The sequence below is a fragment of the Rhipicephalus sanguineus genome, chromosome 10, assembly GCF_013339695.2.
Source record: "Rhipicephalus sanguineus isolate Rsan-2018 chromosome 10, BIME_Rsan_1.4, whole genome shotgun sequence".
In the NCBI taxonomy this organism is placed as follows: Eukaryota; Metazoa; Arthropoda; class Arachnida; order Ixodida; family Ixodidae; genus Rhipicephalus; species Rhipicephalus sanguineus.
In genome coordinates, this window is record NC_051185.1 from 145,179,300 (window position 1) to 145,196,364 (window position 17,065).

General features: G+C 46.4%; 1 protein-coding gene across 1 annotated transcript in view; it reads right to left on the reverse strand.

Annotated features, from left to right (window-relative positions):
* Positions 1-17,065, reverse strand: part of LOC119372544 (ATP-binding cassette sub-family C member 3) — a 172,193-nt gene that overhangs the window by 131,024 nt on the left and 24,104 nt on the right. Inside the window, exons 9-12 of the mRNA XM_037643025.2 lie at positions 7,335-7,497; positions 5,088-5,345; positions 2,682-2,885; positions 1,306-1,452 (exon numbers count right to left, since the gene is read on the reverse strand). Of these exons, the coding sequence (XP_037498953.1) occupies positions 1,306-1,452; positions 2,682-2,885; positions 5,088-5,345; positions 7,335-7,497 (772 nt within the window). The remainder of the gene's footprint in view (positions 1-1,305; positions 1,453-2,681; positions 2,886-5,087; positions 5,346-7,334; positions 7,498-17,065) is intronic.

The following is a 17,065-nucleotide window of genomic DNA, read 5'->3' on the forward strand; positions in this document are numbered from 1 at the left end:
TCGGCGCGTTTTCAATAATGTGTAATTCCGTCAACGCTTTAACACACCGCGAGGTCGTGGCTTTATCCCAAGCCTCGCACATAGTATCCATCTATATCGAAAAATAACTATCCGACCCACGCCTGGCTATCGCACAGCGTTCCGCGCTCGCCCTGTGAGAATTAACTGCCAGGCTAGAGGGAAGGCACGACGCGCGTAGCGTTTCTCTTCGCGTTCCGCGACGCTTTGAAGGAGTGCATATCGCGTATCTGTGTTTACTATGTGCTTGTTGATGCCATATTTTCCCAGGATTCACCATATGCGGTGCCCACGTATATGTGAAGAACTCCAGGTACTGCAAGGGTTAAATCATGATCCTGGGCGTTAGTCGTCGGTATGGAGATGGGCCACTAGGCGTCAACGTGAGTGCGTCCACATCAAGCGGTGCTATATCTGCCAAACAACGATAGACATTGTACAAGGTCTCATATACCAATGCTCTATAAACAATCACCTACTTCTGTGATGGCACGTCTCACTTTCGAGTTATACCGATTCCTATGACAGAGGGATCAGCCATCTTTTCTTCACGTGATTCAGCAACTTCTCATATAATATGCATTGCAGATTTCAAGCTTCATGGATTCAGTATGGTAGAATTGAATAGAGCGATTCTCGCACGAAATGACCTTTTTATTAACTTTTCTCATAGAGCGCCAGACTTTGTCAAAATGATAATAATATTAATAATATCTGGGGTTTAACGTCCCAAAACCACGATTTCATTATGAGAGACGCCGTAGTGGAGGGCTCCTGAAATTTCGACCACCTGGGGTTCTTTAACGTGCACCTAAATCTGAGTACACGGGCCTCAAACATTTTCGCCTCCATCGAAAATGCAGCCGCCGGCGCCGGGATTCGATTCCGCGACCTTCGGGTCAGCAGTCGAGCGCCATAACCACCAGACCACCGTAGCGGGGCATTTATCAAATTGATTCGGTTCGTTCTGACACAGGCCGGGCGTAATTGAAGAATAGAAAATGAACGTTTTTAAGTCAATTCTCTTGAACACGTCCACTTACTTTTTTTGCTTTTGTGCCGATAAAGTTTTGGGGCATTTTCTTTCCAGAGCAAGACTGCCAAATTACTTTTCCATTCCTCACGTAGGCTTTAGTAAAGCTTCTTTTACATGTTTGATTACATATTTCTCTTTATTCAACATTGGCGATGTTATTTCTGCGAACTACCACCAGGTTTATGGCCTGTCTCCTAAATTTTGTGCGTCCCATGAGTGAAAAGAAATCATCATCAGAAACACCAACTTACCTGTCGTCCATTTCTGAATATTAGCGCCGTTGAGCAGAGTGTCAACTCCGTAACGTACAGCAGGTACATGCAGGAAAAGGACAGCTCTGGAGTCAAGTGAATGTCCGGCTCGAAGAAATACAGCGCCGAGAACAGGATAATCGTCAGCTGCGAAGATCGCCAATATTTGTAGTATCGTCACATGGAAAGCTTTCCTTCATTACATGCCATTACATATGAATAGCTATCGCCATTGGTTTCATTCCGGATGCACGGACGATACAGCTTCAGGCGGTTATGTGGCGTCACCATACATACACACACAAATATACGCGCGAATGACATCATGAAACAGATAGTGTGTGTGCGCGTGTTTGTGTTGTGTGTGTGTATGTGTGTGTGTGCGTGTGTGTGTATTGCTGGAGAAGGTTTCGCAAAGCTCCGCAGTTATTAAACAACCTACCTTGCAAAATTAGTGTTGAAGTAACGCTCAGAATATTTGCATTTCTAATAGCACGCTCTCACTTCGTCGCTGCGTCTGGTCCCATCAACCATAACCCTTAAAAATAACGAGAGATCATTTATGGAGGTCTCTTTTCAAAGCTATTTGTTCGCAAAGAAGCTTCCTATTCACCTACTATGTCGACTGATAACATTACCAGTCTCAGGAATGCTGGGACATTTTTCGCGTGCACAATTATTGCGTAAGAGCCTCTACAGCGACGCTGTATATGGTTAGGTTCTGGAAAGAGATAGCGATTGGTTAAGTTCTAAATCTTGCGCTAAATGCAGTTGCACTACTGTGAGACCTGAGGAAGTGCGTAGCACGGGTACCCAGCGATCCCTGTTCGTAGAGTTTCCAGTGCTCAGTTTACCAAACTGTCGAGGACGTCAGCGTTTGAGGTAAGCATGTAAGGTTTTGCCGGCATGAGTAGAATCCTGTTAGGGAGATCCGAGAACTCGGTGTGTGGCATACGTGCTGCCTTTTGCTGCGCTTTATTGACTTCTTGCTTGTTACGGAAGTTGAGATACGTGTCGTCTGCAGCGAGGTCCGTCAGGTTGTTTCCCCCTTCAGATGCAGTGACGAAGGCGCCGGAGAAGCGCCGTTGGAAGGAGCAATCACGCGCTTGGCAAGGTTGTCGCACCCTGCTTTAACGCTGTTTCTAGCATTGCTAACCTTGATTGAGGCCTTTATTCACTCCATGATTTTGAGCGTGATCACGCTACATGAGATCTACGGATGGACGGCGAGCCGGGCCCCTAAATTTCTTCGCACTCAAAGACACTGTGAACACAAGCGTACGTCATCTTGCAACAGTGCACCGCAATAGAAATAAAGCGATGAAACGAGCACAGTTACATGCAACTCATTCACCTGCGTCATTTGCTATACGCACCACAGAGGTGGAGGCTGTGTAGACAGAATCGAGCACACCGTCCAGCAGGTTCGCCCGGAATAGCCAGGACAACTCGATGTTACGCAGACGCTGCACCGTCTCCTGCAGGGCCCCTTCCCAGGCGTACATCTTCACCGTCCGGATGGATGCGAACAGGTCCGACAAACTCTTGATGCGCTCCTCGCGGGCTTTCATTTGCCGTTGCTGCAAGGCGGCGGCGAATAGAGATCAGGAACCGAATTCAAGAAGCTTTCTGTTCATAAGTGGCTTTTTGCTAATGGATGGTAGCCTATGCTCGCATGTCGAACGTCAAACATCATGATAGGTTAAAGTTCGCTCTTACGAGCGATTTTGTCGAATACGTTTTTGTGAATGGAAGCCCAGATGATTTTTCACATCTAGAATAGATGCGCAGTTTTAGGTACCACATTCGAAATGAAGTTACAAGGAAGGACGAATCACATAAGTAATAGCGCCCGGAGATCATGTAAACGAGGGTCGTAAACAAGGAACACCAATGACATTGAAAGAGATGCGAAAATTGAAATCGTAAAATACGGCCTTTTCCACATACTAGGCATTGTTGTATAATAAGGTATTACGTTTTGTATCGTCTTTTTACCTCCATTCAAGCCCTTATCTCATATTCATTGTCACATGTCACACTCTTCTCTGTAATGCCTTCAGGCCATGAAGGTGCCAATAAGTAAACAAATTAAATAAATAATTAAATGGAAACTAAACATACATTGAGAGGTAGTACTACATATTCTAAAGAAGAACCCAAAGCCTCTGTAGACTAATATTGGTTAAAATCTAGGCCCGTGGTAATAGCTTGAGCATCGTAATATACAATAATGGTTAGAGTCCACTATTGTCGTATTTTCTTCCGAAATCTCAGTGCCGGTGCGTCCATAGGAAGGCCATGCGTTTCAAAGAACTGTTTTGCGTTTTGGCTGTGTTGCGTAAGGTTTAAGCCTTTGGAACTTGTTGAGCTCATTGTTCCCTGTTTCAGAAGTTAATTAAGTCTGTTGGGAATACCAACCTACACCGAAAAAGAATTGACTAAATTCACCACGTTCCCGTCCCAACAAGCTTCTTCTTGTGATTTTATACTGCTCATAGACTCGTGTGGCCATTCTCGACGCTTACTAGACGTTCGCGAAGGTACAATAGTTCACCGACGCTCTTCAGAATCATACGACAACGTGTCGTCTTTCACTATTTTAAACAAACATGCTTCAAATCATTCCTCCGGTGCTATCCATATTGCAATGATGACGACCTGGGCTGGGGGTCGTTAGAGATATTGATGCTATATGTGGGCATTTCGCTCGCCCCTGTCAACATCGAAGCTCTGGAGTGAGATACGGAGCACATGAGTATAACGACATAAAGGCCCTGGGCCTCAGATTCACGATGTATGCTTTCGATATTGCTAACAGCAGATATGTAGGACGTTCACAAACACACGGTAATACAGGAATAGAAGACAAGTGCACATAGGCAATTGGTGCGATTGATAATTCAAGAAGAAGCATTCAGCTGAGCTATTGTTTCTATTTTAAAAGTAGAGCTTTTGCAATATATGACAAATTCATGACCTGTCTCTTTTAAATGCGAATAGGGTTGCTTTCGCTAACAGTATGTATTCCATGTGGTTGGATGGTCCACCTTCCATTTCGACGTCACCAACACACATTGACACGTGTGAGCGACGTCAGCGCAGCGCAGATGCGAAACGAATAAACATAAACACATTCTAACAGGCAGGTTTGAATTCGACGCCTTTTGCACCGATACTGGTGGCTGTACTAGTAGGCCGCAAGCTCTTCTTTTTCTTTATCGCACTATGCCGGAGGCTTATACCAGGTAGTGTGGATATCTGATCGAGGTGAATACCAGATATGGCTCCAGGGCTCCACCTTCATCAATAAACATCACTTCAATATTCCTTATTGTAGAGGAGCTGAAGCTGGTCACTAAAGCAGTGCATCTGCTCTTACGACCAGACCTGCACATTTATGCCATGAACCTCGTATGCCGCCAATATAACGGCCTTCAGGGACCCTATCAAGCTACCTAGAAATGTGTCCGCAGAAGTTGATTGACTGATTGATTAATCTTTTCTGTGAGCTGCAAGGCTCAGTAACCAACTTCATTATTTCTAATGGGCTCTTTCGAAGGAAACACAGCTCTTGCGATTCAGGAATCGTGAATTCTTTATGTACCACATATCCTTTATATTCTTCCCGTTCAACACTCGTTACGTACGGAACTTCCAGGGAATCCGCATAGAGCCGAACCAAACGCTTGGTTATTGATATACATGCTCACCCGGCAAAAACTAAAAAACTTTGGCCAACCGCGGAACCCGGCCAAAATTGCTGCTCCGCCTTGACTTACCCAAAACTTCTTCTGGAACTTGAATGCGCAAAAGGGCATCACGAAGACGACGATCATCCAGGCCAAGCAGCAGAGTGTGGGGTAGGTGCCCGCCCTCTCGGCCAGGAGCCACAGCACCACGGGCAGAGTGATGAGCCCACCAAGCGGCATGGGGAACACCATCATGCTCAGCGCGAGTGTGCCGCAGTCCACGGCCAGCAGCGAAACCACAGAACCGGTCGGGTAGGTGTTCCTCATGGTGGCAGGCATGTGGACAGCCTGAACGACAGCCCGCGCCAGTTGGCAACTTTCATATGGAGGAGGTAGCATGCTAAGAGAGCAACCTTACAATTTAAAAGATACGGTTTCTTCTTTCGTTCTTTCATTTCGAGAGCCTCATCCCGGAAGACATCATCCCTCCAGGTAGCGCGTGAGGGTTTATTAGTCAGCAGCCGGTTCGTAGAAAGATCACGTTCTACGTAACGCCAGCTAGCAGAAAGAGTGTTGCACACTTGCCGCCATAGATACGAGTGGCGCTGGCTAACACTCCCAGGCATTGCAGAATAACGGAAAGGTGGGCGAGTTGGTTAGGGTTCATAGTGTAATGTGTGGGGCAGCGCTAGAACGAATACAAGGACGAGAAAAGACAGGACATGCGCTGTCCTGTCTTTTCTCGTCCTTGTATTCGTTCTAGCGCTGCCCCATACATTACACTATGTACTCCCAGGCATACGCACCGAGAAATGTCCGATGAAATGGATGGGAAAACGACCGCCGCCGCAGCTCAACTGGCAGAGCATCGGGCGGTGTTATCCGAAGGTTGTAGTTTGGTCTCATTCGAAGAGGAGAAGGAGATGTTGAGGAGAGGGAAAGAAGCTATTTCTGTAACTCTAAATGGGAGCACGTTTAAGCACACATGTTGATGCGTCATCCACTCAAATTCCTTCCCATTAGTGTAATAACTGGTACACTACAGCTAAAAACTACAAATAATTTGACCTACGCCTCTATTTGCTTTATTGTCTGATGGTTTAATTATGTTGTCTCTAAGAATATACTACACGAGAAACCAGGAAATTATACTACAAAGTGGTGAATACTAAAGCTGTTTATTTTTTCTCGAAATGTGGAATGTTTTTTAGGCCTACAAAGCAAACGTATACGCGCGTGCTGAATTTTTTCAGAAAAATTCCGACCTACGAGCAGTAACCATTGCTAAAAGTCTGTAACGCAGCATTTATTACGTTCACGCAATCTATTAGTAATGAAAAGTTGAGTAAATGAATTAGTACAGCTTAGACATATACTGAATATTGCTGTACGCTTCCTATTCCTATAATTATTGTTGTCTTTACGTATGCGATTTTCATAAATAAAGAAAGTGTGAATGAGGTGTTCCAGTATTCGTTAGCGTGGAATGATGTCCTGGCCTTGTGGCATAAAGAAATGCAGTCATTTTGCCAGGACGGCGTACATAAGACATCCGCGTCTGCGGCTACGGACAAGAATTTATAGCGCATCTGCGTGAAAGCCTTTTTTTTTAGAGTGGGGGTGGGAGGAAGGGTCGATGCAGGATCTTGCGAAAGGAACGGCAGAGTGAGCAAGTAGCATGGTGCTGGAAGTGTCGCCCATGTTGTCGTCCTCTTCTTATGAGTGCGTCCTTTTAGCGGCACATATGCCTTCAAGCGCATAGCATCTAGGCCAAGAACACGTTCACCTCTAGCATGCTGCTCTCACATGCATGACACCTGTATTTTGATTGTTATTTCTTGGAGCCAGCTCAAGAGCAAGCTCACTTCCTGAAAACGCGGGTGTGAGTGCGACAAATGCGGTCTCGAGTGCAGTGCCATACAGAAAATGGAAAGAAGGGTGAACTTCGTTCCTGATACAGTCCCGTAAACAGGTACCATTTCTAGTTGTCATTTCAGGTGTAATTCATATTCAGGTATTGTTTGTATTAAAGAGGTATCATTCGTATTCGTTCTATTGCGTAGTTGGTGATTCGAAGCACAAGGATGAATAATTAAAAAGTCCGAGTGATCAGGTTGTGCTAAACCAATCTGCACCAGTAGACATATTTCAAATCAGTGGCTCGTCAATGACATCAGAAAAACATCAGAACCAGTCATATTAGGGGAACATACGTCGAGGCGAGAGAGAGAAAAAGAAAATAAAGAGATAAGCCGGCATAGCAGAAAGCATTGTGCTAGTAGCGCCTGGTTTGATGGGAAGAAGGGAGGTTAATGAAAAAGCCAGTGTTGCTATTACCTTGTTAAAAATGGCCCCTTGCATCATGGCTCGCATGCGGCAACCGAACACGATGACTATGTCCATGTGATAGACCGAGACTAGATACTCGGCTGCGCTGACCGCTACCAGCAGGATGGCCGCCGCCGTCATGTCTCCTCGGGTGGAGCTGGCCATTAGCAGCCTGCGCAATGAAGCCATTGCCTAGTGCTGTAGACCAACTTGTGCGAGAGACACGGAGTAATTCTAGTGACCACGTATCTGCTTATATACCCCAAGAAACTCCGCATGCGTAGGCGAAATATTAAATATCTGCAAAGCGCACAGATGCACTCGCCATTGCTGCGTGAGGTGTGATACACCGCTTTGTCTTGTCTCTTCTCCCTGTGTCTTCGTTTTTTGCACTCTTTTGCAGTAATGATGCATGTGTCATTGCGAGTATCGTCCACGAACTATGGTTCAACGGGTAAATGATAGCCGCGTAGGTGGATAAAGCAAGAGATAAGGGACTCTCCTATACAGCGTTCATAGCCAATAGCTGCAAGGTACGAGACGTTGGCTGGAATAGTGTTCTTGCCTATGGTCCCCGCATGTATTTTTCTGAGATCTCTTGTTTATTGCATTAATCACTAAGAAACCAGCGCGAAATAAAGGACAAAGCGGCAGATGAGACAACCTGCGGCGCTGTGGTTTTGTCTCGTATGTTCTTTTGCATTACTTTCTGGAGCTGTTTCCCTAGCAAGTATGAAACAATCAGCGCCAATACGTGCGGTTTTATAGCGCTCGTCTGGATACTTTCGCGAAAAAATTTGCGGTCCAATTGGGTAAACTTTTCTCCCCACATAAAAAGTTAGATGCATTCCAAACTATCAATATGTCGTTTTATCGTATCTCTGCCGTCAGAGTCTGATCGAAAATGCGTGTCTGTATGTAGTTCGAAGTGTGTGTCCACGGGGAACGATAAGCACCAGTTTGATACACTGCAGTACAGTGAACACTGCAACATACACTGCAATACATTGCAATACAGCACTGCAATACAGTTTCATACATTGCAATACAGCGCTGCAATACTAGGGCCATCACAAAATGGGGCGTCTTGGCCTACGCGCTTACGCAAACAAAATCAGCTTTCACTCTTAAACATACCAAGGAGACAGGACTACTATTCCCAAATACCTGAATATCTTACTTTTTGCGTCTATTTATAAAAAGAAACAGGTCATCACAAGTTATTACGTAATCGCCGCCAAACCTAACTTAAGTTTTAAGCCTGAGTTTCCTTTTAGTCTCAGCATGGCACAGTCAATGAACCTTGGTATTACCGCAGTCCTTTTCAGCGATAGCAGAAAAGAGTGTGATTAAAACTGACATTTGTCCATCAGTGGCACTGCTAATTGCGAAGAACATTAACTTTATTCTGGAATGGTTTAGTAATCTTGCAAGACGGGCAGTTGCAAATAATACACATGCACAAACACACAAAAAAGCCCACGGAAAGTGCTCCACTTTCTATCGGACTGCAGTGTCAGATCAAGCAAGCGCAATCAAACTCGAGCGCTTCATATCCGCGTTGCCGTAGCTACTACCTTGATAACCGTAATAGAAAAATTAACAGCTATAAGACTTCTCAACTGAGACGTTGTAAAGCCTCATAGCTTCACATATCTGAAAAGTGAGCGTCATGGAAAAATAGGCATAATGTCTTTTTTTCTTGCTCCGCGATTGTATAATATCATCTGCGAGAGTACATGTGGTCATCAGCAGATGGCGCGAATATTTGTGGCGTGATAATGATCCAGGGTGCTATTCTGGACCGTGCGAATTTTTTGCCAGGTTGAAGATCTTCAACCACATAACTCTAGAATGAGTCTTAGTGGAAAAAGAAGAGCACGAATTGCCTTCACAATGTCATTTGAATTTCAATGATAATATAACGAAGCAGATAGAAACGCATCTTGAACATACCATGGAAAAATATTGGTAGCGGGGACAGCGTGTAATTATTACAGGGACGCAGGGCACGTCATAATTCGTACGGCATAGCGCACCACGACAGGGACAGAGAAGAGGAACGCACAGACACAGCGCCTGACTTCGGGTACGTCGTTGGGCGTACAAGGGCTATAACAAGAAGGCTGAAATTTATTAAGTTTCTACAGCTTAAAATTTAACCGTTCGGTCCTTATGGAGCAATTTAGGATTGTAAATAAAGGAGCACCCCATTGTGTATATTCAACGAAGAGATTAAGTACATCATGCATGAAAAAAGCACTTGGGATGCACTACACATGGCTACCTGCGCGAGATTAGGCAGTTGTCATGCATTGTGATGAGGTGTCGTGGAACTCTCGCCGCAGCACATGTACAGCAGAAGTACAGCGAGCACTGCTCATTAATGCCAACGTACTTATCCCCTAAGGCATGGATTCTCAAACTCGTTTCCGCGGAACCTGCAGGGGTTCCGTGAAGGGCATTTTAAGGTTTCGCGAGCGCACAGAACAAATGCGACCCGCTCTCGTTTTACCCCATTAGCACTTCATTTATGACTTCGACGAGAAAACTTGGAAGACATTTTGCATTCAACGAAGCTATCGCACGTCGCATCCACACAGACGAAGTCAGGTGGCGTGAGGCCCACGCTGTAGTGGCACTAAGACTCGGCGTCTAGCGCGTGCCATGAAATTTGCGCGGTTTGCGAACCCGCGGTGACAGAGTTCGCGGAGCGCTGGTAATCCCTGCCTGTGAGTACAGTTCATAAGACGTACGACCCGCGGATCAATTAGGTAATTCTGCAAATCGAGGTATGAAGGATATTGGCTGTTCGAAGGACATTAACGGGCACGCGGGGCGCTTCGTGGCCCATGGCGCGCCGGCGTTCACGCGGCTCCGTTTTTAAGGACGATAGTCTTTCTTGGGGAACCTAAACGCAGAAATTTTGGTCTGTCTGTCTGTCTTTCTGTTTGTCGGCACGTCACTCGATTCAGCCACCCGGCCAAAGTTGAACCACTTGCCCAATGGCCAGCCATCTTGAACGGCTGACTAGGTTCATACTTGTGTACATTGTTGATCAAAAAGCAAACACCACGTATATCTGAGGCGCAACATCACTAGGTAAATGTTAGGTGGTGTGTTCCTTTATTAGAAGATACATAGATACGTAATTCTAGAGACCCTAGTTTCTTAAGCTGCGCTGAAGATGCGACTGCGCTGAAACTTCCCTTCCTCCGTGCCCTCTGCACGAGCTCATTGTTGTGTTTCGGTTTCGGTTCAGTATTGCACTGTACGAATGCCGCTCTGGCATTCCTGTTTTACCCAGGGATGGAAATAACTTTATTTATACGCGCTGTACCGGGTGGTGCCACCTGCGTGGCTAATCCCACGTCGGGACTGGGAGGTCAAGCCTCCGAGCCCTGTCGACGTGTAAATAAAAGAGTGTGTGGAGAGTACTCGTTGAGTGCGGACGTTCCTTCAGCTTCGGCGCTTCGCGCAAAACCGCGTGTTCGGGCTGGCTGGCGTCCCCGCCGGTCACGTTGGTCACCGCCGGTCTTCTACTGCTGCTGCGCCGGGACTACCCGTCCGCAACCACGGCCGCTACATAAAAAAACAGGTGCGGCCTGCTGCGTCGCGTAGCCGTCAATGGGCGAGCGCGGGTCGGCTGAGCGGCAGCTGTTTTGGGTGAGGGCGCCACAAGCACGGTCCGCAAGGCAGACGCTGGTTCGTGTTACTATGCGGTCGCCTCAGGATTTATGCGTGTCCGTGTGCTTTCTCGTGTCTTTCTTGTGTGTGACCGCGCGTGTGAGCAGCTTGCCTCATGTTTCCTGCGCATGAGTACGGTTTTTTGGTGTGCGCGTGTGTGGCAGACGGTTTTTTTTAGCGGTGTGATGACGCGAACCTGTTGTGTGCCGCTGTGCAACTCAAACGTGTGAAAAGACGCTACTGTGAAGTGCCACGTATTCCCATGCGATCTACAATGTCGGGAAGCGTAATATTCGTAACAGAGCCCTTCTTTCTGTCACAAACGAGCGCTAAAACAGCCGCGCGCCGCCGCATCCTGACTACAGCATCAAGCCACTGCGCTGATTGCTACCCCCAACGGGTGCGCGCAACAAAAAAAAAGACAAGCATCAAAAGGCGCCCGGGGCAAACCCCTACCCTCTCCACCGAGAACGCGGTCGCGGTCGCGACAGCCTAACGGCCACGCAGATCGGGAGAATTCAGGAAATCAAAGTGGAACCGACCGATTCCGCAGACGAACCGGCGAGACGAATCCCTTTCTCCTAGCTGTCGCAGCGCTACGTGCTACGAGCCGAACAATCACTTGGAGTGTTAGCGAAACCGGGAAGGATCCAAACGAGAGACGACGGAGGGTAGGACGGTAGCCTGAAGTCAGCGAAGAAATTATGTTGTTCGTGTGAGTCGTGTAGTGCGGTCAGTCAATCTTGGATAATCTAGTGATGACACCGTGGGAGCACTGTTTAGAAGAGTGTCGCAGAATGATGGTGACCAGAGCTGGATATTGTTTGAGTGTTTCATGGAAGAGAAATATACGAGAAACGTTCGAAGAATTGTGGGCTGCACATGTTTCGTGAATATTAAAGGCCTTTAAGTGTTCTTGGATAGTTTCTAATGAATGAGAGTGGATTTGTAGCATGGTAAATTTGTTCCCGTTGTTTTAAACACCATCTAAGTGAGGTTGTGAGTTGCAATTGATACCTGCCGAGTGTGGATGTTTGCGTGGTGCTTGTACTGCCTTAACTCAGAATATATTTTGTTTGTGTTGTCAACTCTTGGCTCTAACTCTTGCTTTGGACCACAGCCGGCATTAGTTGGCGCACTAAAAGGACCTACATTTAAATTGTGCGTGCTTTCGTGGTGCGTTTCGGTGGGCCGATAAGTCAGCCCTTGGAACTTTCCCGGCGACTGCCTGTCCATTAACGGGATCAGTGACTGAATGACACTTCTCATTTCAGTTGAGTCAAACGGGCAGCATTCATGGAGAGTATTGAGGCCCACTCTACAAAACATTGGTACTCCAGGGCAAACTGTTTACATATATGGGGTAATCGGCAGTTCTAATAACGACTTCAGTATTCAACCTGTAATGTGCAACTATAAAAGGCCTTATCTACGGCCTGATTGGAGTAAATGTCGGGCGTACAAACGCGGCTGTCGAAGCGCTTCTCCGTGAACAGCTGGACCATTGTGGTGGCGCCAGAGCGGGCGCAAGGAGAACTAGGCCCCGGACGCCGTTTCGGCGCCACGCAGCAAGCCGCACCTGTTTTTTTTTTTTATGTAGCGGCCGTGCCGCAACACAGCACTCATGTTTCCCGACGTATTGCCAGATGGCGTCCATATCTCACGCAGCGCCTCGTCTATCGTCTTTAGACGACATTTGCAGCGAAGCACGCAGATACGCGGCCAATTTTTGTACACGCTGACTACGTCAGTTTTGTAAAGAAAACGCGCAACGAACGCTTTGATATACGCAAGAGGCATCGCTTTGTGCCATCTGTGGGTTACGCGGTGCCTTTAGGCTTATCCTTACAACCTGTGTATTTATGGCTGTTTCACAGTGCGACGGGCATGATTTTTTTTCATGTGCAAAAAATAAAACGACCTTTTACACGTCCGGTGCTTCGTTTCCGTGAACACATCGCTTACGGCGCGCAGTGCCTTAAGCATGCGCTGTATAAATAGGCGGGCGCTTCACGCGACTCGCGGCACGAACAAGAGGAGGGGCGGGGGGGGGGTGGAGGAGTCGCTGGCCTATCTATGTATTTTCGCGTGTCCCATGTCAACAACTATGGCCTTCGAGGTTAAAGACAACAAGCCAATGCGGCGGCGTTATACTGTGGTTGCGCACATTGAGAAGCGTCATCACCACCCCCACCCCGTTCGCTCATTCCGATTCTCCTTGTGCTAAATATACATGAAAACGTTAGGCGTTCCGAGACACTGGAAAAGCAGTCGGGGTTCCCCGAAGCCAGAAGGTTTGAGAATCCCTGCTCTAAGGGGACACTAAAGTGGTTCTTTTGATTGCGCACAACCTCATCGAGCCGATAGCGCAAGTGTCTCGCTTCATCGACATACCGATTTCCGCACTCCACGTTAAGGGTGTAATTTGTCACAATATTTCAAGTATGCGCTTTTCAAGTATGCTGCAGAATGTTGCGGCGTTGCCACACGGAGTTCTCTGCCCCCCGAAATTGTTACGTGGCAACATTTCGAGACGTCACCTGTGCGACCAATCTGGTTGGGTGGATGCTATGACGTCCCCTTTATAACAGCGTGGTGACCTGCGCGCCACTAAGCTCGAAAAAAAAGCTTTTTTTTGGACGAAGAAAGCACAGCGCCTATGGAAGTAATAATATATTCTTAAAAAGACGTTTCGGTTCCCACGGGGGAGCCTTGTTCGCAAAACGAAACGAAACGTCTCTTTAAGAATAAATTTTGCTTTGGTAGGCGCTGTGCTTTCTTCGTCCATGTCATTCCCCGGCCAGGCCAGATTCCGCCCAACTCTTGACTTCAAAAGCTTTTTTTTTTAATGTTATATTTTGATTCGGTCTGATGCCTTGTCTACTTCAATTAAATCTTTCTTGCTGTTAAAAAAAAGCCCATGGATTGACAGGGCGACTTTGTGCGCCTTGCGGCAAAGTAATCTTAATTTTTCCGCTATTTAACGTTGTCCTTTCCCCTACTTTTCCTCCGCCAATCCTCCAATCGTCTGTTACTCATTCGTATGGTGGACCTGTTTACAATTCTATTGTTGTCTCTAAAACCTGAGGCTTCATTTAGGCTAGTGCCCTGACATACACCCGGGGTAGATATCGTCACACTCAATTAAAACAGGCTCCGTCGTTTCTTTGGAATCTTAGTGTTACGCGACAGTGGGAGACAGGCACCAACCAACCAACCAACCAGGTAAACACGCAACTCCCTCAGCGATGTTCCGCACGCCGGCAGACGATCGCAGAGGGTGGAGCTTAATGGCACCTCTCGGCAAAGAAGTAGAGAAGGCAAAGCAAGGCTCAATAAGGGGGCGACCACTAGTCACTCGTAGCTTACCTTAAAGGGGTACTGACACGAAAATTTTCAGTAGTTTTTTTTTTGCTCAAATTAACGGCCAAGCCCTCAATAGCCTAGAAAATGTACTGGTAAGCGTGATTGCAGTAATACGTAATTACAGCTTGTGTTTAAAAGCTAGTTTCGATCCCTACAGTACCCGGAGGTCACAACATAATATGAGCTTCTCGTCATGTGCTAGGGCAAGATATCCTCATGTTCCCGCGGCCGCTCCGCTCCATTGGTGACGCACAAGAGGCCATTTTTAAATGCGAAGCATTTCTTAGCGAACTTCTGCGACTTTGAGCGTATCTATCTATCTATCCATCTAGCCGCCTACGACTTTGTGCTCTCCTGGCCGTTTCGTTCATCGGATGTATACCAAAATTGGTGTGTCATATCATGGCCTTATTACGAACATAAATGACAGGTCATATCATGAAAATCATGACACGCATGTCATGAACAGCATGATTTACATTCCACGACCTTAGGCTCTTGCGGCCGTTCCGTTAATTTCATATACACCGAAATTGCTACGACGTGACAAGAATTCATGACGAACATAATGACTGGTCCTAACATGCAAATCATGACGCGCATGTCATGTGCATCATGATTTACATGACATGGTCTCTGGGCGCTCGCGGCCGTTTAAATGAAGAGATATGTACGAAAACTGGTATCACGAGACATTTCTGTATGAAGAACATAACTGACTCGTGGTAACATGAAAATAATGACATGCATGTCATGTATGACATGATTTACATGCCACGCTCATGGCGCACTCGCGGTCGTTTCGCTAGATTGATATACACCAAAATTGGTATTGTGCTATGCGACTGTATGAAGAACATGAATAACAGGTCGTAGCATGAAAACCATGACATCCATGACATGTATGTCATGATTTACATGCCACGCTCATGGTGCATTTGCGGCCGTTTCGCTTGCATGATATACACCAAAATTGGTATTGCGCGACACGACCGTATGACGAACGTGAGAGGTGGTAACATGAAAATCATGACGCGCAAGTCATGTACAACCTGATTTACATGCAACGCTCATGGTAAGCTAGCGGCCGTTTCAGTAGATTGATATACACCAAAATTGGTATTGCGCGAAGTGACTGTATGAAGAACATGAATAACAGTTGGTAAGATGAAAACCATGACATGCATGTCATGTATGTCATGATTTACATGCCACGCTCATGATGCATTCGTGGCCGCTTCACTAGCTTGATGTACGCCAAAATTGGTATTGCGCGCAGCGACTGTATGACGAACGTAAATGAGACGTGGTAACATGAAAATCATGACATGCATGACATGTACGACATGATTTACATGTCATGCTCTTGGCGCACTCGTGGCCGTTTCGCTTGCTTGATATCCACCAAAATTGGTGTTGTGCTATGTGACTGTATGAAGAACATGAATAACAGGTGCTGGCATGAAAACCATGACATATATGACACGTATGTCATGATTTACATGCCTCGCTCATGGTGCACTTGCGGCCGTTTCGCTGGCATAATATGCATCAAAATTGATATTGCGCGACACGACCGTATGACGAACGTAAGTGAGAGGTGGTAACATGAAAATCATGACATGCAAGTCATGTACAACCTGATTTACATGCCACGCTCATGGTGCGCTAGCGGCCGTTTCAGTAGATTGATATACAGCAAAATTGGTATTGCGCTAAGTGACTGTATGAAGAACATGAATAACAGTTGGTAAGATGAAAACCATGACATGCAGGTCATGTATGTCATGATTTACATGCCACGCTCATGATGCATTCGCGGCCGCTTCGCTAGCTTGATGTACACCAAAATTGGTATTGCGCGCAGCGACTGTATGCCGAACGTAAATCAGACATGTTAACATGAAAATCATGACATGCATGACATGTACGACATGATTTACATGTCATGGTCATGGCGCATTCGTGGCCATTTCGCTTGCGTGATATACACCAAAATTGGTATTGCGCGACGCGACTGCATGACGAACGTAAATGAGAGGTGGTAACATGGAAGCATGACATGCAGGTCATGTACGACATGATTTGCTAGCCACACTCATGATACATTCGCGGCCGTTTTCCTAGCTTGATATATACCAAAATTGGTGTTGCGCGACACGACTGTATGGCGAACATGAATAACAGGTGGTAACATGAAAACCGTGACATGATGTCATGTATGTCATGATTTACATGCCGCGCTCATGGTGCATTCGCGGCCGTTTCGCTAGCTTGATATACACCAAAATTGGTATTGCGTGACGCGACTGTATGACCAATGTAAATGAGAGGTGGTAACATGAAAAACCATGATATGCATGCCATGTATGGCATGATTTACATGCTATACTCGTGGTGCACTCGCGGCCATTTCGCTCGCTTGATACACACCAAAATTATTATTGCGCGATATGACTGTATGACAAACATACATCAGAGGTCTTAACATGCGAATCATGTTATGCATGTCATGTACGGTATGATTTACATGCCAAAGGTCATGGTGTGCTTCCGGCCGTTTTGTTGACTGGATATATACCTAAATTGGTATGGCACTACTCGAGTGCGTGATGAACATAAGCGACAGGTCATGCATTGTATATACCAGAATATGCGTTTCATTGGCATGGTGTATACTAGATTGT